Genomic DNA, 18636 nt, shown 5'->3' with positions numbered 1-18636 from the left:
TATATGATCGGATCCACTCGTATCTTGCTTTCATATATATAGATAAAGATGTAAATATAGATGTACATTTCTTGAATGGTTGATATTTCCGAACTTAAAATCTTGTTGAAACAGACAAACATGAATTGATTCAAGCAAATGGATTGATTCAAGCAAATGGACGTTTATTCCCCTAAAGAATATTAGGTTTCAGGTACGAGCCTTTATTATAAATAATAACAGACATTTATTTCTTGAAATGTTGATACTTCAACACTTAAAAATCTTGTAGAAATGTCTACCAGTTTCTCTGTTTTCTTTCTTTTTGGCATAAATCCGATCACTGAAATTGTATCCATCACTCAATGATAAGGAACTGGAACAGAAGGGGAACGTTTCCGTTATATGTAGAATTAGCTTTGAACACATCACGAAGCAAAGCATATTGGAAAAACCTCAAGCACCGTTGTCTTTTCTTGCGTCAATCGAATTGCATCAGTCACATTTATAAGGCCATATCTCATGTTGAAGCCTCCGCACTCGGATATTTATAAATCCACAAAGTGCACTGTTACACCGACAGCACTGGAATGAAATGCGAAACGTGAACAAGAGAAAACAAAACAAAGCACTTTAATATGTTTGCGTCTTGAAGAATATCAGCCGGTCCTCATGATGATGTGAACTCCGCTGTCCGTGTCCACAATATCACTTATCTCACCAACCTTGAGAGCGAACGTAGCCTCCTCAAAGGGCTTCTGCATCTGTCCCCGACCAAAAGGACCTGCATAATGGGGGGAAAAAAGTTAATACAACTGCTCTGAACAAAAAGTGATTTCTCCGAATATTGAGTAAAAATAGATTAGGACCAATCGTTCTAAACAGTCTTGCTTTACAAGCTAATCGAAAGATAATCATCTAACCTAGGATACAAGCAATAATGTAACAAAAAAACATAGGAAACAAATATCACATGTGACAATATCATTTAATATGACGAATCTACTCGATGTTCTTTCCATTCTTTTACAAGGAATGTAGTAAACTGAAGACGAATTAATTATACAAAACGGTGATGCAAAATGAACTGCTTGTGCTTGGCAAAGGAACTCGATACATTGTGAAAGACTTTATTCTCGAGAATAAAATGCATGCAGTATTTTGGTGTCGATGATAACTTGGGTCAAATGTTATATTATCAAGAAAAAAATCAACAGGATTCTCGTCATACAGATCGTGCTAATAATTAAAGTTAAATTGCTTCTCTCAGGAGATTGTTTCTGCCACATTGTTGAATCTAAACAACAACAAAATGTTTCTTCTTCGAGCAATATATCTCTTCCATTTTATCGTGCCTTTTTTCTTCCCATCTTTTGTGATGGGAATCTACCAGTACGGCAAAAGAGCCTCATAGGAAGCACTACTAATCTATTAAACTGATCGGCATTATCTATAGGAGAATTCCAATAGGAATCGTTTTTTTGCTGAATAATTCCAATAGGAATCCTAGTATAGCAAGAAAGGACCAGCTCTTACTGATATCCGAAGAATCCAGCACCACTGACAAATGAATTTGATATTGGCTAATCACAAGCCATATGACATGAATATATCTTTTTTCTAATTCAAAACTCCCTGTGAGATTACTAAAGCAATTGAGTTTAATTTTTCAGACAAAGAATCATCACAACACTGTTAGGCTCTGAAGAGAGGGACTCGATCAAAGGAATCAAGATATTACCCAGACCTACTTCGTGTCACATGCTTTTCAACTTTTTCTTGGCAGTAATATGAGAGCTATGATGCAATATCCAGAAGCCTCCTGAACCAATCAACTGCTATGGACTTGACTGCTGTCCATTATCTCATTCTTGCCATAAAGTCGTCTTTCGTCACATTTTCATTTATCAAAATCCTTCCCAACAAAGCAATGAATTGACAAATTTGGGATCGAATGAAACCTTCAAAGGCGAGGCCCACCCCATTGAAGGATGCAGGGATGAAGCCGTGAAACAGGCTGAAGCTTTTATTATGGTCATATATGTTGGGGATCTTTTGCAACAAAGACAGTAGCATCTGGCAATATTAATCATGAGTACTGAATCTCTTCAATCACCAACTCCAGGGTCTCTTCTTCGACTATAAACATTGCAATTATATGGTCTTTTCCCATGTAAACTCCTCTAGCAGAAGAAACGTTCGACAGATAAAACAATTTTCTTCACAAATTCAAAACCCCATTTATAAGGAAATAACAAGAAAGTAACAACATGTCCCCAAACGTTCTGTTCAGCCTGACTCTACACAGCAGTGAGTCTCTCAACTGAACAACGATAGGAGCAAGATCAAATCTTGTAGACCAAACTTATCCCATGTAAACTCCTCTAGCAGAAGAAACCTTCTACAGATAAAACAATTTTCTTCACATTTTCAAAACCCATTTAAAAGGAAATAACAAAAAGGCAACAACATATGCAAACGCTTTGTTCAGCCTGACTTAACTCACAGCAGTTAGTCTCTCAACGGAAAAACGACAGGAGCAACATCAAATCTTGGATTCAAAACCGATTTAAAAGGAAATAACAAAAAGGGAACACCATATCTGAAACACTCTGTTCAGCCTGGCACAATACACAGCAGTGAGTCTCTCAAAGGAACAACAATAGGAGCAAGATCAAATCTTGAAGACCAAACTTGGATTTGGATGATACATTAGAATAAATTGCAATTATTTCGAGGGGTATAGCGATGGGACAAGGGATACATAACATAATCAACTTCAATACGTGGAAAAGGACAGTGCCATCAATTACGAAAGTAAGATAAAATCTATAACCATGGTGTTAGATCACACCGCCATGCGATGCCTACATATTCCTTTCAGCTTGGGATAGATTTAACGAGGCGTGTTTAGTCGAATTCTAAGTCGGAAATTCCATCCCTTCATTTTGCCTAATCAACAGATCGGGTAGGTATTCACTTCCCATCATGACCAGAATTCAATCAAAAGTTTCCAGACTGCATTAGCAGCAACAAGTAAATGCAAACTAGCAGCTGAAGCACCAGCAATTCCAATCGGGGATTCAACAATCATATTCCCTCAAGCATGGGAAATCCAGTAAGCGCAACAGAGGACTTTACTAACCGAGATCGCCCCCGCGCTTGGCGGAGCTGCAGTCGGAGTGGCGGGCGGCAAGGTCCTCGAACTTGGCCTTGCCGGAGACGACGTCCTCGCGGAAGGCCTTGAGCTGGGAGACGGCGCTGTCGCGGGTGGTGCTCATGATGACGCGGCCCTCCGGATCCTTCCACGAGGCCTTCCGGCGGGAACCCTGGTGCTTTATCAGAATGTGTGACGCGCGGACTTGGTTGCCCGACGACATCTTGCTCTTCTTCTTGTGGTGATGGTGGTGGTGGTGCTTTTCTTTCTCGGCGGCGGAGCTGCTCTGGTCGGGCTTCTTGGGATCGGAGGGATCCGCGGCGGCGGAGGACGGCAGCGGCTTCTTCCGCTTTCGGTCGGTGGACTCTATTTTTGCAGATCTTAGAGAGAGAGAGAGAGAGAGAGAGAGCGAGAGAGAGGAGAGAATTCCACTGGGAGCTGCTGAGGACTTGAGGTTGAGCTAAAATCGATGCTTTATATAGAGAGAGTCTCCATACATGCATATGTAATATAATCGAAATAATCGGTTCTACAAACCCTAAGATGACATTAAAAAAAAAACAAGAAGAAGAATTTCATTTAACGTTCGATTTCTCCACCAAAGCGTCTTACGCGTTGTTTACACCGAGAGAAATGGAGTGACGAATTGTCTAGATCGAGAGAAATGGAGCGACGAGGTAAGGAGCTCGGATAGGAACTTGGATCGACAGATCCATGCATACGTTTACCGAAAGACCGCTGCTGTGATCTTAGCCGTACTGAACGTAATCGTACTTTCTACTCGCTAATAAAACTGATTTAGTGTTAGAAAACCGAGCATGTGCGCAGCGAAAAAGTTAATTACGGTAAAAATTAATTTTTTATCGCATGCTCGTTTAATCAAAAATTTCAAGATCATATCTCGACACGAGAATCGCCTTCTAAACGAATAGATAACATTACATGTCGAATCCACAAGAAAAGTTTAGACTTTTATATTAACCTTGTCGATTCGAGTCGATCAAACTAACCGTCCAAGTGTCCGATCTCTAGCTCGTCCACACGAGCACGCCTCCACCGAGATTGAGTTCCTTTCTACTCGTACATTCCGATCTATGTCACCGGTCTCGAACGGAATCATTACGGAATGAAAAGATCTTTTCAAGGACGTCAATGACAACACCGAAACTCCAAATTGGAGCCGAGAAGAACTCTGATCAGCCTTGGGATATGTGCGGCTGGGTTGCTGTAATTTCTCAGCCGAAACTCACTCTCTTTCTCTCTAATATCGGGTCTTATTGATCGATTGCGTTTTAGGGTTATCTGTAAGAATATATCTATATATATCTTTACCCTAGGGACTAAAATGCAATTATAGATTAATCTACATTAATTAATAAATCACATATGAGTCATCAGTCATCACACTTAAGTCATCCAATGACTTGCCCTTATAGTTAGAAAGAAAGATAAAAACAAGTCCTTGACACAATTTTTTATCAATAAACAATCTATTTATAGTAATTCTCTAAATAAGGAAACTATTGTATTTCCTTAATTAGATTTACCCTTGATATTGAACTTGGCTTCTGGATGTGCTATCACCCTTGCAACCACATTATAAGCCTCGTTCGATAATTAATTCCTAATTAACTTCTTTAATTAGAATTAATTCTTTTCTCGGTTTAGACATGCTCAATGTGTGTGACTAACTAGGTTCATCATCAAATGGTAATGGGATTATAGTATCAACTCATTTGACACTACCAAAAACTCTTTATATAGCCAAAAATATAATTCTCAAAATGCATTTGATTCCCAAAGTTCACGAGTGACACCTAGCAGCATATCGTGACAATCCAAATGATGACGAATGTATAATTGAAATATTCTGATGAACCTTTGATCGTATATGCCATGTATTGAATCCCTTCACTACAAGATCCCGATCTAGCCAGAGTTACGGTAAATGCTAAACTCTATAGCCGATTATATGGACTCTCTAATTTCATTCTTAAATCTGTAGTACTTGAACAAAAACTCTTTTCGATTCGAGTCTATCTACACCGACCGAGTATTTCTCAATCCAGAACAAAACTCATATCCGTAAGACATTTTTCCTGTTTACTCAGGTTAGCGAATATTATCTTGATCGGACACCTAACTCCAAGTATAACTAACTAGGACCACTATCTGCCGAATACTCATGCTAAGCACAAATACATTAGCAGTAGCAAATCTTAATCACCTATACTCGAGATAGCGTTCCATCTCAGGTCTAAGGATTATATGCACTAATACCATCTATATAATATTCATAGACATTAGTAAATTACCGTATGAATATTATTTGCATGTCACGTTCGACTACTTATCATATAAGTATTTACATATCTGTCCTGATAACAGTTATCAGATAGCATGAGACTCACTACTCCATCTTCATTAGTACTTGTATACTAATCATGGAAACAGACAGAGATGACGATCTATCAGGAGAAATAATGTCAATTTAAGTCTCTTATGGCCGTGAACAGTTTAAAGATATTCTTACCGAATTATTTCGTCACTCATATTTTTAACTCTTAAGAATGAAAGCATTCAAAATATTTTAAGGACTTTATTCTAATAAACATAGACAGTATACGAATAATAGAATAAACTTTATTGTCATAAAAGGAATTATCCAAATACATAAATCAGGCTCTGGGGCATATCACTAATATTTAGGCCTTACAGTCGGGATATATGTTTAGTTCTACAACTAGGAAAGTTGTTCACTTACCATAATGTCATGTTTGTTGTAGTAATAACATGTACTGTGATGATCTATCAAGAAAACAATTTATTTCATTAAGTTGATTCCTTTCCATACCATACATTTCCATTCGATAGTCTCTTGCGCCAATCAAAGGGTAACAATATCAAAGACACTTCACCAATAAGGATTGATTCAAGCGGTTCGACATTTATTCTCCTTAAGCAAGATATCGAGTTCAATTGATTGTGAATGGTACAAAATCCTTGATCAGTTCGAACATGACATAACAATATCTTAGTTTCTTGTAGTTCAATTTAGCACACACTCTGTGAACCTTAAAAATCTCAGAAGCAAAACTTCCACAAGAAAAGAGTTGTAAAAGCTACTAATTTCAGATTCCAAAGTCGACAATGGTGAAATCTGAGAAGCGATTTTGTATCTTCAAATGTATATTTTTTCTTCGGTTACATGGGGAGGCGTATCTTTCAAATATTGGGTTTCAAATGTTGGATCATAGTTTCAATTTGGCGCCCAGAATATGGAAAGGATTTTGTAAAGAAATTTCTCCTCTAAAATGCAAACTGTAATGCTGAAATAAAATAGGATTGAATTTCGATTCACTCCCTGGGGCAATTCACCCTTAAGCAGCTGCAATTTCGGTTTCCAACGGTAAGAGCCCTTCAATTTTCCGTGAAATTCCGAACAAACGATCAAAGGATTCACCTAAATGACCTAACTGACAAAGTCCTCCATGGAACCAACATGTACCTAGGGTTGATCATTTTCCATAAGTTCAAACTGTAGTCCTGCAATTTGATCAATCAATCAACCCACAAGGTCGAAAAATTGAATGACTACTTCAAAGACCGGAGTGCTTTGGCAAGCTTCTCCGACACGGCCTTCAGCTCCACCAATTTGTTCTCTGTGGCCGTGGACTTCTTCTGCAGGTCAGTCATCTCTTTTTTGAAGCCTTCGAGCTCTGACTGCGTCTTATCGATCACTTGAGAAAGATTGGCGTCGAATCTCCCTTCCTCCTTCGGGCTGGCGGGATCACTTATCTGATAACAGAATGATATAGAAAGTTGTATATAGTCATGATAGAATTTGGCTTAACAGAAACCGAAACGACGTCGGTACAGATATTTCATTGCTTGTTGCTTTGACAATGTAAAACAAAGCTCTAATTTTACCTTCTTCTCAATAAACTTTATCAAGCCTTCTAGCGATGCCTTCGAATCCTTAGACTTCATCAGTTCACCAGCAACTTCTGCTGGAGTTACGTTGACCTGTTCAAGCAGCTTCTCGATATCACTGAAGAGATTGTGCTCGGAGACTCCCAGGTAGTTCGAAGCTAGTTGTTTGAAGGTGGAAAATCTGCAGTAGGACAAGCATATATGCTTGTCCATACGGCCCGCTCGAAGGAGTGCAGGGTCGAGCAGGTCCTTGTAGTTCGTTGTGAAGACAATAACCCGTTCCTCACCACAGCACGATAACAGACCATCAATGGCATTGAGAATTCCGGCAAGTGTCAACTGTTAAGGGAAAAACACCTTTTACGGAATGTCACAATGGATATTCCACCACATGAATGCTCATCCAGAAAAATCGAAATAGGCAGCCAGAGATGCATTGCACATCGTGGCCTCAATGTTTATATCGTAACTCATGTGAATGCGGATTTGAGATCAATCAAACAAGTCAAAATTGTCACTGGCACCTAAACTGATCTATTATTGTTAGAATGAGTCCAATCAAATTCTTGACATGTTCATATCCTGTTACGGCCGGGTTATCCTCAATGATTCATGTCATGGCAGAAATCATCACCAGAAGTTCTGCCCGACATCGGCTGAAATGCATATAGTTCCACTTCCATTGAATTGCAGATTCTTGAAGAAACAAGGATGGAAGATTTACCTGGGCTCGGGGGAAGGAAGTAGGCTCATCCCCGGCTTCCCGGTTTTGGAGCTTAATGGAGCAGTCAATATCTTCCACAACAAGAATGGATCGATTGGACACATGAAGCAATAAATACTCGAGAACCGAGTCGGATTGCACGGTGGAGAGATTCAAGTTGTATATGTCATAGTTAAGGAAGTTGGCCATGGCAGCAATCAGGCTCGACTTCCCCGTCCCTGGAGGGCCGTGAAGCAGGTATCCTCGTTTCCACACCTTACCGATCCGCCTGTAGTACTCCCGTCCGTTCATGAAGGCCTCGAGATCCCGGATGAGGTCTTTCTTCTCGTCTCCGTCCATGGCCAGGGTTTCGAAGGTCATAGGATGGCTCAGCTTAACTGGGTTATAGGACCACCGCTCCCGCCTGACAGTGTGGAACTTCAACACCCTGTTGTTGAGATAGCAAACATTATTAATTCATGATGTTTTGGGGCGACTTGGTCGGAGCTTTTTATTTGATTTTCGACAAACCTGCTGCTGTCCTTGATGATCTTTGCCGTTTCGAGTATGTGCGGCAGGTACTGGTTCCTAACCAACTTCATGTGTTTCTTGTGGAATCGGAGCTCGTACCTATAAATGCGCAACGTACTAATTATCGAAATCCCGAGAAATCACCAAAAGTCGCAGAAACGCGATTGTTCTTCGTGATCGATAGTACGAGGTAATTACACAGTTTAAGAAGCGTACCAGCTAATCTCGGACTGCAACACCGAGTTGTAGTCGGAACAGTACTTCCATCTCAGGGGCACGCCGTGGAAGGAGTCGACAATATCGGAGTCGCGGTCGAGGCCGTAGGTGAGGTTCCTGAGGTTCTCGTTCTTGCCGGCGGTGAGCCTCCTAGGGGCAGGGCCGGTGGCAGAGAGGAGGGCAAGGGGGCCACCGCCGAGGTACGTGGTGATGCAGTCGAAGAGGTGGTTGGTGGTCTCCTCGTGGGTCTCTCTCACCACCATGGTGTGGTCGGACGAGTACTGGCGGATGAGGGTCGACAGGTAGCCCCGGAGCTCCTCCGGGATGAGCTCTCTGATCGTCCCCCTAAGGATCGTCACGGAAGCCGCCACCGACAGAACCGCCCCCATCGGGAACTGTGGCAAGACCGAAGGGATGTGCCTGATCACTTCTCTGTTCTCGAGGTCTCCAAAGCAACGAGCTGCAGTTTCCTACTACCTACTCCCGCAAAAGAAAGCAGAGGGGACAGTGAGAGAGCTCAATTCCTGGTTTTCTACCTTATTTTAAGAGGCGGAAAGTTGATTGCATCATCCATGTGATGTCATCGTAAACATACGTACATTTATATGTAACATTGGCCAAAGGTTCCATATAATTCTTTTGGATACGGCCAAGTAGTCTCAGTGAGAGCTTTCCTGGCAGCTTCATCGCAGCCAATCCAGTAGAAATCTATTGTTTAGTTGTGACATCTCAGGTGAAGATGTCACGGTCGACCCGTCAGCAAGATGATCACTGATGTTGTATTTGCTAAGATATTAGAGTATATTGTTATCTGATTTAATTCTGAGAATTTTGTGGTATCTTTAATACTTATGAGATTTTAAAATTAGATGGTTATCGAAAGAGATATCTTCCGATCTACTATGTACTGGGATTATATCCGATATTTCCGACGATCTATACGAGCATGTGATGCTCTACATATTTATCAAGTTAAAGATCTCTATTGAATCGGGTGTTGTTTGTTTGTTTGTTTGATCTCCATATGATGGCCCTTAGTCCCCCGCGAAGGGCAACTTCTTTGAGCAGAATTTTTTGAAAGTGCTTCGACTCCTGGGGGACGCGAAGCACGTGGACTGGCAGAAAGAAGCCCTCTTCATGATATTTTTTTATTAATTAATTTTAGGAGTTTTTATTTTAAATAATTCATGATTTACGAGTTTTGTCAAATTTATTACATATTTTTATTTGTCAGCTATATCCCATAGTTTATATTTTGCTTCAAATCTATCCCGCCGTTATATCTCCGTCAACGTCTAACGGTTTTGCTACAATAATCTCTAATTGAGAAAAAATTAAAATTATGGGATAACTTTAAGAAAATAATTAAAATCATATTATAGATTTGGGATAAAATTGAAACTATGTGATATATTTGGAGTCTACTAAAATTTCATTAACGGACAATAAAAACGGCGATATAAATTTCTAATAAAATATAAACCATGAGATATATCTAACAAAAAAATATATGATAGATTTGACAAAACGCTTAAATTATGAGCCATTTGACGTGATCAGTTAGAACAAAATGACCCTCGGGTCGGGTAAACCCCCCATAAATGGACTGGTTGCTGGCCTCGAGGGAATCGAACTCGGGAACAAGTTGATATTGAATTCCTCCTTACCACTAGCCCAATATCATTAATATTAATTCACCATCAAGTATGTTCATACGACTCATGTTCCACAAACATTCAAACACCTTGACTTTTCCAAGCTTCTGTCCAAAACATCAATAATAATATATCTCCAGAATAAAGGATGACCGACTTTCGTCGAAGTCGCAAAAGAAACCAAATCGACATGGAAAGAAAGATAAGTTGCACGTCACGACACTGTGTAGACGCACTGGAAGATAACTTGGACAAAATAATGAGGAGAATTACACAAATGATCCTATAAGTTTCGTCAAGTTTTATAAGCATTATTTTGACCTTTTTCAGTTCTAAATGTTTGTTCCACCACACTTATGATCTAAATTGTGGCTTATTGCTAACTGGTGCCGATGATGACGTAAATGGCGTTAAATCCTTTCCACTTGTACTTAACATGCCTAAATGGAAATTAAAAGAATAACGACATTCTTAAAAGTTCTAAATTTTTTGAACTTCAGTCCTATAAGTTCAATTTTGGAAAAAAAAGAAACAGCTCTGAATCGTTCCAAAAAATGACAGTCTTGGTCCTTCCATCTTATGACCGGACATTAAGAGACGGTGACGTGAATTTAACGCCATGAAAAAGCTTATAGTTGGCAATTAATATGGCACATGTGGACCAACTGTCGCATGTCATTTCAGAAAATTTTTAAAGATTTTTTAAAAAATTAAAATCAGAAAATAAAATTTTAAAAATTGAATAAGATTAACCAAAATTAAAGAAAAAAGTAGAAAAAAATTTAAAATTTTAAAAAACTACAAGAATTTTTTAAAATTAAAATAATTTAAAACTTATAGAAAAATTGAAGAAATTTTTTTAAAAATTACATAAATTAATTAAATTTACATAAAATTTTGAAATTCTTTATAATAAGAAAATACATAAAATTTAAATTTAAATTTAAATTCAAAAAATAATTACAAAAAGTTCATAAAAAGTTCAAAATTTTAAAAGATTTAGAAATTTTAAATAAAAAATAGAAAGTTAGGAAAATAATAAATAAGAAAATTAATATAAAAATAACTATATAATTTATTTATTTTTAAGTGAAAGATAATTTTCAAACCCATCGAATAATGAGAAGGAACTGTGTAATTACCAAAATATCAAATAAGGGGATTTTCCAACCGCTCCTCGCTATGGCAAGGTAGTCTGAGGCTCTAGCCGGAAGACCCCCTTTCTGATCCTTCCCTCCTCCCCGTCTTTCTCTTTCGAAGAGAAAAGGAGGGAAGGATCGGATCAGGGACTAGGCTTCCCCTTCGAGCCACCCCTGCTTCTCGCGTGTGGTGGTTAGGGGCTCTAAAGTCTCTAACGACTTCGTCGAGAAGGAGGAATGGGTTGAAGAGATCCCCCATTTGACCCTTTCCTTTTCTATTTCTCTACTCGACGCAAAAAGATAGGGGAAGGAAGTGCCAGATGAGATAGTCCTTTTGGCCACCCTTTCCTCGCAGCATCTGGTATTCCCTCACATATCTCTCTGTTTTGAACAGAGAAATGTGGTGGCGAAAAGAGCTTTCCTGTATTGGTATCTCGATAACTACCCAACCCTTTCTCATTCGCTGATGAGTTTGAAAATTATCTTCCTCCTTTATTAATATTATTTAGTTTGTTTTTGAAGATTGTATTAATTTTTTACTATTATTTCCATAACTTTCTATTTTTTATTTAATTTTTTTTGAAAATTTTAATTTTTATGAACTTTTCGTAATTTTTATGAACTTTTATTTTAATTTTCTGAATTATCTTATTTTTAAATTTTTTCATATTTTTCAAAAAATTAATTTCTTTTTTTGAAAAATGGAATTTTTTCTTATATTTATTTAGTTTTTGTTAGTTTTATCCAACCTTTAGATTTTTTCTACTTTTTATAAATTTTTTTAAAAAAATCTTGAAGATGGTTCGTCCACGTGTACCATATTAACGACCAGTCGTAACCTTTTTCACAGTGTTAAGTCCACATTATCGCCCGTTAACGATGGTACGTAATGTACTAAAATATCACTTTTTGAAATGATTTATGATTGTTTTTTGTAAAATTGAACTTATAAGACTAGAATTTGAAAAATGAAAAACTTTTAGGACCACCGTTGTTAATCTCTTAATTTTCACATATGGATTTTATATATAAGTGGAAAAGATTTAACGCCGTTTACGTTCACGTCAGCACCAGTTAACGGTTAGTCACGATTTGGATTATAAAGTGTCTAATGGAGCAAACGTTTAAGACTAAGAAAACAAAAATAAGACTTATCAATATCAAAAAAGAGGCAAACTCATAGGACAATTTCTCTAATTCTCCTTAAGCTAAACACTATGAATATGATTATATGGAACAGTCGGTAATATATCACCAGCGGGGTGCACTTCCATAACAACGATCCGCGGTATTCTTTTCCGAGGCATAGGAAATCTAGTACGATCTATAAGGATGAAGCACGAAGGATAATCCACGGATTTGTTTTCCGAGGCATAGGAAATCTAGTAAGAACATCGGATCGGATGGAGATATCGAGAGGTAATTGGCTCACCGGTCCCCCACAGGTCCAACTCTTGTGAAGTCGAACCAAGACACTACCGATCTATAATTGAGTTAACAAATGAATGAATTGAATCCTCTTAAAGAGGACTTTGCTCAGTTGCTCGGACATCATGATCTTCGCTCTACACTCGACTTCACGGCCAAGCTGAAACTACCCACACTGTGAACAGGTGAAGCGAACGAATCGATATAACGTTAGCAATGTCCATCTGATTCCATGCTTAGATATGCATTCCTTGCCATAGAGTCATGTTTGCTACTACAAGAACGAAGCAAAATGAACTGTCCATGCAACAAGTTGATATGATCATTTTTGTTCGTTCCACCTATTTCCAGTCATCGGGCCCAACAATGGCTCAAACCTCCATTTTCTTCGGTCTTGGATGAAAAAAGAATTGAATTAGTACCAGCAAAAAAGAACAACCAGACCAACATGCAACCAATACAACCAGACCAACATGCAACCAATGTCATTCCATTTACCAAATACTTTCTGAACCTTCAAACAAGAGGCAAAATTTCCAATACAAAGAGTTGTCATAAGCTACAAATTTCGTACTCCAAAGCTTTGAGAACTGTGAGATCAAAATAAAATAACTGAAAAACATAACTAAACTGCAGGAATCTCTCAAGCCTTGTCGGCTTTAGCAGCACTGGCGGCAGCCTGTCCACGGAGCCGACCAGTCCTGCGGGCAGCAATGAGACCGACCTTCTGCCCGGGCGGCGCGTCACGCCTGACAGTACTGGCATGGCCAATGTGTTGGTGGTTACCACCACCATGAGGATGCTCGACGGGGTTCATGGCCACACCACGGACCTTCGGCCAGCAATTCCTCTTCACCCGGAATTTGTGGTAGGCATTGCCTGCCTTCAGGAGCGGCTTCTCAGTCCTACCCCCTCCTGCGACTTGCCCAATCATTGCCCTGCACCCGCTCGGCACAATCTTCTTGGACCCAGATGGAAGCTTGATCCTGCCACAACGATTGAGTAGAGACTCGTCAGATTTTACACTGTCTAGCGAGCATGCATTGAAGCCTCTACTCCTTTCTCAGCTATGACATTAATGACACTGTTTCTACAAGCACAAGTGACACCGTTGTCTTTTACCATTTTTCTGTACCACTTCCAACATATGTCCCCAAATTGCGTTGGTTCAGGAATTCGATCGAATACACTGCAGCAGTTTGGTTTGGGCATATTGCAACTGAAAAGGATCCTCTGCAGGTCAGTTATCTGTTTGAGTTGCTTATTGACGGCAACAGTTTACATTGTCCAGAAAAACCTCGAACTTTCTTATATTGCAGAGAATCCTAAAACGTGTTGAGGAAAGCATAGCAAAACATTTGTGTCAAGCATTCAGCAATGCAGGTACGCACAACTGGCTGGCCAAACTACCCGAGTTTCTAAAACTTCATTAAAACAAATGACTTCCTGCAATTCCCGTGGGTTCGATTTCTCAGGGCAATGCAATACAATCATCAACTCTCAAAAATTGCAGAAATACCTAAACCTCGGACTAACAGAAAAGGCGACCAATTCCATGATGCTACAAAACAAGCAAGCAATATAGACTGCGATAATTCAATAATTAAAAATCGCACAAACAAGCAATACAGATCTAAAATATTGCAGGGCTGAATTCATCTCCACAAGAAGCTTCGAATCTGTCGTAAAAAAATGATCTTTAATAATTCATAATACGAAAAATAATAGCTCAACAAGTTCGACACAAACGAAGCAACTTTCTGCAGATCAAAATTGAGCAACGACAGATCTAATTCCACCATCAAATCATCAGATTCACGAATATTTCACCGACACGCATTCGAATTGAGCTGATTAGATTATTAAAATCGACAGGTCAGACAGTACCGCAGACCAATTATAGCTTTTACCTAGTGGTGTCATTGTCAGGGTTGTGGCTGATGACAATCGCGTAATCTCCGGAGGCGCGAGCGATGACCCCACGGTCCCCGACGTGGTGCTCAACATTGCATACGACGGCACCCTCGGGAATGGACCGGAGGGGGAGGACATTGCCGACGACGAGGGTGGCCTTCTTCCCGCAGTAGACGAACTGGCCGGTGTACATGCCCTCAGCGGCAACAAAGAGCTCCTTTTGCTTCTTGTAGCGGAAGGGATGGCGGAAGGAGACGCGGGCAAGTGGGGCGCCGCGGCCGGGGTCGTGGATGATCTCGGTGACGACGCCCTTGAGGTAGCCATTACGCTCGCCGAAGTCGAGGCTGCGGAAACGGGCGGGGCCCTTCCGGTGGTGGGTGTGGGACTTGAACACCGACCCCGCACCCTTACGTTGCGCTCGGATAACGCGACCCATTGCCGGAGAAGGAAGAAGACGGCGGCAGCGAAATGAGTATCAGTGCGCCGGCGGGAGGGAAATGTTAGGGTTTCTAAGCTTTTATAGGAGAACCCCCGAGGCCTCTGCTGCCGGGGTCAATTGGGATAATGGGCCGTGAGGCCCAAAACCAAAAATGGGCCGGATTTTTCCCGCTGAGCAGCTCGGCCCACTATCAGCTCTGGGAGTGGTTCTCTTCTCTCCCACTCTGTACCGTTCCTTTTAACTGGTAAAGGACGCCATTGCCATGAATCTCGAGAGACAGGGCGAGGGGACAGCAATGGCGGAAGGAAGAGAAGGAGATTGGGAGTGCAGCAGCTGCAACAATCGGAACTACGCGTTCAGATCGTTCTGCAACAGATGCAAGCAGCCACGCCTCCTCGTCGACGCCAAAACGCCCGCCGATTCCAAATGGCTTCCCCGCGCCGGTGACTGGATCTGCACCGGTGAGTCTCTGCACCTTCTTCCTTTCTCGTCTCCGTGATCTCAGCTTCAAGTTTCATTTTCTTGTGTTTTTTCCACCTTTGCCGATCGTTTTGAGTGCTCACTTCAGTTCCAGTGATGTACGGGTTACTCTCTTGCTGAAGTTGCCGGGTGGAAGTTCTCTTCAGCAACTTGCTTGGTTGGGGATGAATTCCTTGCATAGATACTGAACAACTTTGGTTACTGTTTCGTTCATATGATCGCTTAGTTTTGAAAATCTCTCTCGTTTCTGCTTTCACTTAACGATTACGATCATATGAAACTATTGAAGTTCGTAGGGGCTTATGATAAGGGTGCACTTATGCGTGCGAACGAATATGTAGTTCTCTGTTGCTGCTCAATACAGCATTTGTTTGCCTACTTTGGCATTGGATAATCTCTTTTCTCATTGATATATATTGGTGTGTTGTGTAGTTATCTTCTAGATATGATGTTTCCATTTCGTTTATTTAAATGCGAAGCTTACTATCAATTAGGTTGAGTTGGTTTGTGTTTTTGTGGGTGTGTTGTCTGGGATGGGCTGGTTGGTGTGCGTATTCTTGGCTTCGATTCCTTCCCCTGGGCTGCGTTCTTGGTCGGGTTTGCCTGGAATTGGATCAATAGGTTGCACTAACAACAATTATGCATCAAGGGAAAAGTGCAAAAAGTGTGGGCAACCAAAGGAGGTGGCGGCATTGCCAGCAATTGCCATGGCTGGAGCTTCACTCCCAACTTATTCACATTATTTTGCCAGGGTCCAAGAAGTATTGGGACGAAAGATGGAAGTTGGAGCAATGGGCAGTGGTGATCTTCAGGAGGTTCCCTTAAATTCCTCTGCTAGGGAATTTGATAACTACGGAGCTCAGTCACCCAGGCTCTTAGGTGGAAACCTTAATGCAGGACTTCCATTTCCGAACCCTTTCAATCAGCTTCCTCCTGGTCTAAAAGGATGGCGTAATGGTGATTGGATATGCCGCTGTGGTTTTCATAATTACTCTTCTCGTACGCAGGTATGATTGCTCTTCCTAATAATTTTCTAGTGTGCGCACCCACTCCAAAAAAAAAAAACGCGCACACACACACCCCACATGGTTATTGACGTAATTTAAGTTTGATCCCATGTACAGTGTAAAAAGTGCAATGCTTTTATGAGCACCATGCCATCAGGTACTCACAATTCTAATTGGTTCGAGTTAGATTCTTATTTCTGGTATCACTAGCTGATTTGCAATTCTCATGCATAATAAGTGGTACAATTCCTTAATGAGAATAAGGCAGAGATGCATGATTCAGGCCTGATTCATTTTAGTATCCGATGCATATTTATGGATGGCATGATAATGTGATGTTTAATTTACTTTTTCTTTGATCATCTCCCTTTGGCTTTGTTGGAGTCACCTTCTTGAGTTCTTGGGAGAAAATGTCATTTTGAGAATAAGTTTTGTTAGTTCATTTGTGACTGATTTGTCCTTTCTTCTCTGACTGTGTGTATATATAAAGCACTTGGAATGAAGCGGCTAGCTTCTGAAAATCTCATCGATGAGTGGGATAACAAGAGACTGAATGCCAGAATGGTGAGTGCTTTTCCCACGGATTTCATGTGTAGGCTATTGAGCCATGGATGGAGGGTACTGATTACTTTCATCATTTAAAAATCTTCGCTCTGACCAACTTCTCTGACTTTGTATGAATATATAGACAACCATAGACCAGCAATCCTACAGGGGCTTTGAGCAAGTATCTGGAGGTAGCTTTGTTCCAAGAAATGGAGATTATGCCTCTCTTCCGGTTGCCGATTCCGTTGTGGCTTCAAATATGCAAGTCCAGACTTCATGTCAAGCAGCTGCATCTCTCCCCGGAAAAGGGTAAATCAACCCCATGATTTTCATTAATGCAAATTGTATATTCAAATCAATTCCATTTACAGATTACTTTAATATTACTTCTCAAGACTAAACAAATGGTTGCCGATACCTTGGTTGAAATGGCTTAGAATGGTTAAACAGAGATTCTGATGCTTTGCCACTCTTCTTATCAGAGCAACACAATGGCGGGATGGTGATTGGATGTGCACAAATTGTAACAACCATAACTACAAATCCAGAAAAGAGTGCAATAGGTTTGTATATGTTACTCTTGAGGTTCTATGTACATTTTCAGATATTTCTTGTCAATTTCTGCAGTGAAGTTCGTATTGCCAACTTATTTTGAAACTTGATGAAGATAAAAGTGATGACTGAGTATACAAAGTGGTTTTTACGGTGATCTTTTGAACTGCTTGAATCACCTGGCCGTGCAAATTCATATATGGGGCTTGCATACTTTCTGCTTCTTATTGATCAACTTCCATTGCCTATTCACATTTCTCTCTCATGCCAAGGGATACTAGTATTTTCAATAGGCTGAACTCTGTTTACTCATGTTCTGACAGATGTAAGACTCAGAAACCAGATCTTCCGCAACCCGTTGCTGATCCATGAAAGCTTCGGGTTGATGTAAACATGATTGCTCCGGTTTCCTTTAGGCTTTCTTTGCTGAGCCATGCTGTCAAAAAAGTCGACCGTCACTTATACAGGCCTCTTTCGCGCATTTTGCATTCGATGGATGGTCCTGTAGATTTTCGATTGACAGTTAGTGAGCACAGTGGAGTACTTGTCGCGAAATCAAGTTTAGATCATGTGTGGTTGAATATTAGTTGTATTACATTGCAACGGAGAATCTGTGGCTACATCGAGTTTAAAGTGCATGTAGATGAATATTATAACTGGTGGTTATGTTATTTACCTCCAGAACTTTTACTTTATGTTCGTTAATTGTGCATTTTGATTGTGCCGATCTATTTATTGTGGCAATTGAGGGCGTTGAGTTTGCATTTTGTGTTTGGTAGCATCGATCGGAGCTGTAGCTGATGATGAGCCACTTTGTTTTGAAAAATAACTGACGAGAGAATCCATAAAATATTTTATAATTAGGACTGAAACTTTCGAGAATATATATAAATGTCACAGTTTTATGGCATCCGCAATACAAAATGCACTTTCGTTCGCTTCATTCATGAACACGGG

The 18636-nt window shown here is 40.2% G+C and overlaps 4 protein-coding genes across 4 annotated transcripts; 1 reads left to right on the top strand and 3 right to left on the bottom strand.

Annotated features, from left to right (window-relative positions):
- Window positions 1–422: 422 nt before the first annotated feature.
- Window positions 423–3604, bottom strand: LOC116201134 (peptidyl-prolyl cis-trans isomerase Pin1). The gene is made up of 2 exons (XM_031532257.1): window positions 3125–3604; window positions 423–763 (listed from the first exon to the last, which is right to left on the bottom strand). The coding sequence occupies exons 1-2, from the start codon at window positions 3357–3359 to the stop codon at window positions 639–641; spliced, it is 360 nt and encodes a 119-aa protein (XP_031388117.1). The 5' UTR covers window positions 3360–3604; the 3' UTR covers window positions 423–638.
- A 2859-nt stretch (window positions 3605–6463) lies between these two features.
- Window positions 6464–9035, bottom strand: LOC116201987 (AAA-ATPase At3g50940-like). Its single transcript, XM_031533485.1, has 5 exons — window positions 8520–9035; window positions 8304–8402; window positions 7794–8220; window positions 7067–7408; window positions 6464–6934 (listed from the first exon to the last, which is right to left on the bottom strand). Exons 1-5 carry the CDS (start codon window positions 8906–8908, stop codon window positions 6731–6733), a joined length of 1461 nt encoding a protein of 486 aa, XP_031389345.1. The 5' UTR covers window positions 8909–9035; the 3' UTR covers window positions 6464–6730.
- Window positions 9036–13199: 4164 nt separating this feature from the next.
- LOC116201936 (60S ribosomal protein L8-1) lies at window positions 13200–15162 on the bottom strand. The gene is made up of 2 exons (XM_031533404.1): window positions 14652–15162; window positions 13200–13727 (listed from the first exon to the last, which is right to left on the bottom strand). The coding sequence occupies exons 1-2, from the start codon at window positions 15089–15091 to the stop codon at window positions 13385–13387; spliced, it is 783 nt and encodes a 260-aa protein (XP_031389264.1). The 5' UTR covers window positions 15092–15162; the 3' UTR covers window positions 13200–13384.
- Window positions 15163–15338: 176 nt separating this feature from the next.
- LOC116201934 (uncharacterized RNA-binding protein C17H9.04c) lies at window positions 15339–18391 on the top strand. Its single transcript, XM_031533403.1, has 7 exons — window positions 15339–15555; window positions 16196–16581; window positions 16699–16738; window positions 17072–17145; window positions 17270–17436; window positions 17610–17690; window positions 18003–18391. Exons 1-7 carry the CDS (start codon window positions 15357–15359, stop codon window positions 18049–18051), a joined length of 996 nt encoding a protein of 331 aa, XP_031389263.1. The 5' UTR covers window positions 15339–15356; the 3' UTR covers window positions 18052–18391.
- The last annotated feature ends 245 nt before the right edge of the window (window positions 18392–18636 follow it).

Source organism: Punica granatum, chromosome 3 (genome assembly GCF_007655135.1).
Source record: "Punica granatum isolate Tunisia-2019 chromosome 3, ASM765513v2, whole genome shotgun sequence".
Lineage (NCBI taxonomy): Eukaryota > Viridiplantae > Streptophyta > Magnoliopsida > Myrtales > Lythraceae > Punica > Punica granatum.
This window is presented reverse-complemented; position numbering and strand designations above follow the sequence as displayed.

Coding starts and splice junctions, on each gene's coding strand:
- LOC116201134 (XM_031532257.1), bottom strand. CDS start 3,359: ATGTCGTCGGGCAACCAAGTCCGCGCGTCACACATTCTGATAAAGCAC. Junction 764..3,124: donor CAAGCGCGGGGGCGATCTCG/GTTAGTAAAGTC, acceptor CCCATTATGCAG/GTCCTTTTGGTCGGGGACAG.
- LOC116201987 (XM_031533485.1), bottom strand. CDS start 8,908: ATGGGGGCGGTTCTGTCGGTGGCGGCTTCCGTGACGATCCTTAGGGGG. Junction 8,403..8,519: donor TTGCAGTCCGAGATTAGCTG/GTACGCTTCTTA, acceptor GCGCATTTATAG/GTACGAGCTCCGATTCCACA. Junction 7,409..7,793: donor CTTCCTTCCCCCGAGCCCAG/GTAAATCTTCCA, acceptor TTCCCTTAACAG/TTGACACTTGCCGGAATTCT.
- LOC116201936 (XM_031533404.1), bottom strand. CDS start 15,091: ATGGGTCGCGTTATCCGAGCGCAACGTAAGGGTGCGGGGTCGGTGTTC. Junction 13,728..14,651: donor CCTGACAATGACACCACTAG/GTAAAAGCTATA, acceptor TCGTTGTGGCAG/GATCAAGCTTCCATCTGGGT.
- LOC116201934 (XM_031533403.1), top strand. CDS start 15,357: ATGAATCTCGAGAGACAGGGCGAGGGGACAGCAATGGCGGAAGGAAGA. Junction 17,146..17,269: donor AGAGACTGAATGCCAGAATG/GTGAGTGCTTTT, acceptor ATGAATATATAG/ACAACCATAGACCAGCAATC. Junction 17,437..17,609: donor GCATCTCTCCCCGGAAAAGG/GTAAATCAACCC, acceptor TCTTCTTATCAG/AGCAACACAATGGCGGGATG.